The sequence below is a fragment of the Jaculus jaculus genome, chromosome 3, assembly GCF_020740685.1.
Source record: "Jaculus jaculus isolate mJacJac1 chromosome 3, mJacJac1.mat.Y.cur, whole genome shotgun sequence".
NCBI classification, from domain to species: domain Eukaryota; kingdom Metazoa; phylum Chordata; class Mammalia; order Rodentia; family Dipodidae; genus Jaculus; species Jaculus jaculus.
Window position 1 is genome coordinate 22,803,452 of NC_059104.1, and position 6,420 is coordinate 22,809,871.

The 6,420-nt window shown below is 35.1% G+C and overlaps 1 protein-coding gene across 1 annotated transcript; it reads right to left on the minus strand.

Annotated features, from left to right (window-relative positions):
- Nucleotides 1-4,961: 4,961 nt before the first annotated feature.
- Nucleotides 4,962-6,084, minus strand: LOC101595685 (ribosome biogenesis protein BRX1 homolog). Its single transcript, XM_045146524.1, has one exon. It carries the CDS (start codon nt 6,082-6,084, stop codon nt 5,023-5,025), a length of 1,062 nt encoding a protein of 353 aa, XP_045002459.1. The 3' UTR covers nt 4,962-5,022.
- Between the last annotated feature and the right edge of the window lie 336 nt (nt 6,085-6,420).

Here is a 6,420-nt window from a genome sequence, read left to right on the forward strand (position 1 = left end):
TATATATATATATATATATATATATATATATATATGCATATATGTGTGTGTATATATGTATGTATATATATGTGTATATATATATACATACACACACACATATATATATACATATATATATATATATATATATATATACACACACATATATATGTATATATATGTGTGTATGTATGTATATGTGTGTATGTATATATATATATACATATATATATACACATACATTTCTTCTTGAGTTTTTAATTTCTTTTTGACTGTTAACCCGAGGAAATTTATAATTTATTTATATTGCTAAAATGTTAAAATTAAGAGATAAATTAAAGAAACCTTTATATTTAGAATTAGCGCATGCACAACAAAACCTGTAAACTGCTTGCCATAGCACACAAAAATTTGAGTGTGGACCTTGAGTACCCATGTAAAAAGCCAGGGGCTATAGTATATACCCGAAATCTGAGTAACAGCGGTGGTGGAGCAGACATGAGCAGATCCCCGAGGCTTGCTCTCTAGCTAATACAGCTAAATTTCTTTTTCTCTGTCTGAATCTCGGTCACTCTGTCACTCTGTCTCTCTGTCTCTCTGTCTCTCTGTCTCTCTGTCTCTCTCTCTCTTGTCTGTCTATCTTTCTTTCTGGCGTGTATATGTGGTATGTGCAATGTGTATGTAGTATGTGCATGGTGTATACAAGTGAACGTGGATCTGCATGCACCTTAAGTGCACGCATGTGGAAGCTAAAGAAAGCATCAGGTTTCCTCTTGCATTCCTCTTCTGTCCTATTTCCCTGAGATAGAGAAATTCAATGAACTTTAAGCTCACAGCTCTCTAGTTGGGCAAGTTGAGCACAAAATCACAGCAATCCTTCTATCTCCAGCCCTCTCAGAGCTGGAGGACTGAGCATGCATGGCTTACCTGTATATTTAAGTGCTGGGAGTCAAATCCAGTTCCTCAGACTTGGAAAGGAAGTACTTTTACCCACTAGGCCCTATCCTGGCCCTGTCTTCTTCCTTTCTTTTTATTTTTATTAGCTCCCTTTTCAAAGGGAGATGCATTTTTGAAAGTGTGGAACCTCAGAATGAGATCCTCAGTTGTGTGTACCTGAATCCCATAGTACTCAGCAGACTGAGGCAGGAGAATAACACACTCGTGGCTACACTGAACAATATATACATACAGAAGCTATGTCACAAAACAAAACTCAAATAGCTCAGTGTACAGCTAGCCATGAAGTTAGTACTTTGAACAATATTCTTTACGTTCTGTCTATTAACAGCTGAAATTAACTGAAACCCCCATTTCTATTAAGTTTTGGTTTCAAATATAATTGGGATATTAATATTAAAATAGACTTTTATACTGAATTTACATTTCAGAGCTCATATGCCTATTATTGAGAGTATTTCCTAATACTCTTAAAAAAGCATCTTGAATGATAAAACATTCTTGAAGTTCTGTCAAGAATAAAAATCTTGTAATTTTTATGGTTTAAAAGATATATTTGATTCATGCATGTAATCCAAAATGCCTCAGGGAAATGTTTGTAATGGGAAAAGTTGCAGAGTATATGCATATATCCTTTTGTTGTTATTCGGCTTTGCTTAATTTTTGACACAAGGTCTTCCTGTGTGGCCTATGATGACTTTATTCCTGCCTTAGACTTCAGAATGTTGAGACTGCAGTTGTGTCCCATCTCGTGAATGTTTTATTCAGTTGAAACTACTTTATGGACACATCATGTTTATTGAAGTTGTATCTGCTTGGCATGGTGTAAATACTGAGATGCAAAGGCACCTCAGTATCATATTTCAGTCTAATGATTCTTTTTTGAGGGCAATCTTCTGTATGCTGCTGAGTATTAGGTGGCATTCCAAGTGTCTACCCAGTAAATGAAAGCCTCCCATACTGTCAGTTAGGCCAACCTTACACGTACCCAGATATTTTTCAAAAGAGGAGAAAAATCACTGTTTAAGAAGCTTACTCAAATAATTTTTAAGTTCCTATTCTGCTATAGGTGTTATTTAGTTCACTACTTCTCTAGGTTTCCATTAATAACATTTATTGAGCTGGGTGTGATGGCTCATGCCTTTAAGGCCAGGCAGATGTAGGAGGATTGTCATGAGTCACCCTGAGACTACATAGTGAATTCCAGGTCGCTCTGGGCTAGAGCAAGACTACCTTGAAAAACAAACGAACAAACAAAAAAGACAACAACAACAACAAAATTTTAAAAAAGGAAAACATTTACTGCATATTTTGCTGCATAGTTTAAAGGATAGTATATAGTCATATATGCAGCATCATTCTTAATGCTTACCATGTTCCTAAACTGGAAAAGTGCTTGTTCCTTAATCATTTCAATATCTGGTCACTTTTGATGAAATATCACTTCAAGTACCTTTATTTGTTTAGAAGGTCTGTATTGAAGCAAGACTCTGGAGTAGTGCATGATCTTCTCAGATACTCATTCTGGCCACTCAAGTGAGCCTGTGGTTTGTCAGGGATGCTACAGGCCCTTAGACTGATCTAAACTATGACTCCTTTGATGGACTAGCATGGGTTGTTTACTTGTATTCCACTGTACATATGTACAAGTCAATTTACAGTTAACTGGAAAGACTCATTCTTTTATTGAGGTTGGTTTGTAACAAGTGAAGGTAAAAATGAGGAAAGTGTTCTTTTCAATCTGTGTCTCACAAAGCCCTGCTGAGAGGCCCCTGTGGTGTTGGTGCTGTGGATGGTACCAACACATGAGCATCAGACACTCTGCCTCACCATGAGCATTGTTGTTTCGGCAAACAGCAGGTTTCAAAGACAAGCAGAAGATGAGCAATAACAACAGAAGCAAGAACAACTGCTGCACACACTGTGTTTTCAAGTGCTTTATTTACTCTTCTGTCACTTGCATCCTGGGTGCTGTTTAGACATCTTGCTTTTATAAGTCCCTTCCATTCCAGCCAAATCTTCACTGCTAAGAACCATTGTATTCAATCTTTTGGCTGTTTTATGTAGTGTGATTATCAGGAAAGGAAAGATTTCTCAGTATGAAGGGGATGAAAATCAGAAGAAAATATTGTTGGAAGGGTCAACCAAACATTAAACAGGAAGGGGAAAATTGATCAACCATTTGTTCCAGTAATATTTTTTGAAAGAAGATTTCATCTTAGCATTGGAATTTTGTTGCTATTGTATAAAATTAAATTACTATACAAATATATATACATATATATTTCTGAATTTGTCTTTTCATTTACATATATATATATATATATATATATATATATATATATATATATATATTCTTTAAGTTATTACCACATTTGCATAACAAGCTGTTATGTTACTAAATTATCTGCATGTTTTGTATGCTTTCTACTCATTAATGAAGGACACACACACACACACTGCAATGACTGCTACCACACACAGAAAATTAGTGGGCATGTGGATTTAAAGTACTGATATTTTACATTTTTTAATGTGTTGAAGAAAATGTGCTTATTGTTAGTAGTGTGATGATATTTATTTTTATATACAAATACATATTATACTGTGGAGAAAATGAATTTCTAAATTATTCATGTACTATTTCATCAAGAAAATATGGTTCTTCCAACCAAACAGCATATCCAATTTATTTCTTATTTTTTTTATTTGATGGAAAATTATGAATAATTGAGATAACAATTCAGTTATAAAAAGAAATGGCTGAAAACAGAGTAGTGAACAAATATAATTGACCTTAGTTAACTACTTCAATTATAAATTATTATAATTCAATTATAGTTTGATAGCTGAATAATGCTCTCCCTCTAAGGTAAGTGAAAATAAATAATTTTTTTCATGCTATTGCTGATTGAATCAACATTACAAGTCCATAACAACAAATTTTAATTGTCTAAATTTGCATACTTATAATTTGTCCATAAGGCAAGATAATTTAGTAAGTTGTACAATGATATGACTATACTGAAAGGCATACAATACTATTTTGTAACTTAAGATGTGCATTCAAAAAAGTAATAGATTAATATATTTTATTTTATATTTTAAGATATTTTTATTTTCAAGGACCGGGAGTGATGGAGGGAGGGAGAGAGAGATAGACAGATAGCGAGAGAATGGCACAAAAGGGCCTTGTACCACTGTAAATGAACTCCAAATGCATGTGCCACTTTGTGCATCTGCCTTTATGTGGGTACTGGGAATAGAACCCTGGTGTTTAGATTTTTCAAAGCAAGTGTCTTTAACCACTAAGCAATCTTTCCAGTTCATGTGACATATTATAGATGAATAAAACCGTATAGAGTTATTTTATCTACTCAAAGATTTAAGTATACTCTTAGAAACTTTGGTAGAGAAATTTAACTTGTTATTTGTTAATAACATACCTACGCACCTGACTTACAATTAGATCAACAATGTATTGTGAAAAGTGCAGCTGTATTCAGTGTGTGTTACAGTACTGCTGTGTTTATTTCCTCCAAATGGAAACATCCCCCTAAAGGAGTAAGGAAAGCTCATAGGACTCGGGAGTATGTGGAACTTACAAGTCTCAGCATGAAATGAATAATTAAAGGCTCAGAAACTCCTGAGACACAGGATGCACCAAGAACCTCCCAAGGTTATATACAAGGAATAACAATTGCTAGGAAGAGGAGACTCATCCATCAGCTAAAATGTTTATAAGTTGTTATGGAAGCTCCAGGGATGCAGACTTCATGTGTTATCACCCATGGTGTGGTGTTTGTGTGTGCATGTGTGTGTGTGTGTGTGTGTGTGTGTGTGTGTGCTTTTGTTGCATTTTAATCATCAATGCTCCTATAAATAATTCTTTTTTAAATTTATTTATTTATATTTTTAGGTTCCGGAGATATTTTATTTAGAAAAAGATAATCATTGATTTTAAAGTTTGATTTTTTAATGACATACTAATTAAACATAAGGTGGCCCTGGATACTACAAGAATTTACACACAGAGTACAAAATAAATATACAATATAAAATACAAACTAGTTATCCAATAATTCATTTTGTATTCCCACTGTTCATCTTCTGTTTTATTTTCCTTTGCCTTTTGTAAATCCTTTTCTTTCTTGCTTTCAAATCTACTTTTGGCTCTGGTTTTACCCACTGTATTTCTACTGGCTTTTCCACAGCTGGTGTAATGAAAACATCAGCAGTTGGATCATGTGGAAGAATAGTCTTTGGTTCTTTCTTTCTCAGTTTCTGAACAACTTTCACTTGCTGTTTCTCTCTGTATTTTGAAGCTGTGATTGATTTTATGATGCGTGGATGCCTGTTGGGTGACTGGTAGTGGGGATTTTCATATAAATTTGGTCCTCCAAAACTTCCCTGAAAAATCTTGATGAGATTGAAGACAAACCGAGGTCCTATTTCTACAAGAGCAGCATCTTCTTCTATGATCTGAAAGTTCCTAAACCATATCCTATTATCCAAAATGGTGAAAGTAAAGACATGATCCACAAATGGCTGGCTTTTGAGATGATACTGTGGTGTACTAAAAACGTGAATTAAGAGTTCTTTTAACAAAGTATAATGTGGCAATTCATCAAACACAGGGTCAATCAACAAAAGGGGACAAGAACCTTTCAAACAGTTTCCAGTCATCTTTAGTTCAGCTATGGTGTGAACATTTTGAACAAAGAATTTGGCAGATGGTCCATGAGGTGAATTTGAAAGCCACATATAGAGATCCTGCTTTTTCTTAGCTTCAAAATAGATGCATTTATTGCAGCTTTCCATTTCACACACCTCATTAATCACAAATAATTTATCTTTACGATCCATTTTGGTATCTGCTTTAGAATGAGGCATCAACATTCTTAAGTCTTGCATTAAATGTCTTGTTCTGAAACTGATTCCTCTGGAAGAAAATATGAGGATTCGTTCCTTATTTTTCCACTTGCCCTTGCAAACGGGGCCTGGGATACGGTCTTTTTCTTCTTCTTCCACATCTCCTGCCACGGCAGGGGATTTAGCTGGCTGCCAGGCATCTTTGCAGATCCTTTTCAGGCTCTTGGCCACTGTGGCTGGGATACCACGCCGCTTCTGCTTGGCCACCGCCATCTTGCTTCTCCTATAAATAATTCTACACACATATTTCTATAAGTAACTCCTGTATACGTCCTGTTTCATTAATCTAGGATTGGATAGAACAGTTTCTTCAGTGTGTTATTGTATTCCTGTGTTGGGGATGTGGTGTCACAGAATACACTCATTGCCTAAACAGGAACCAACAGGACAAAAAAATGTATTGTGGGTAGTGAAACAGGTGATTTGAGACATGCACCTGAGACTGATCTGTTTCATGGCAGACCATGTGCAGGAAAGTCCCCACATGGCTATATTTATTCTCCTTGTCCCAAATTGCATGGTCCTTATTGTAGAGGTGGTTATGTGCTT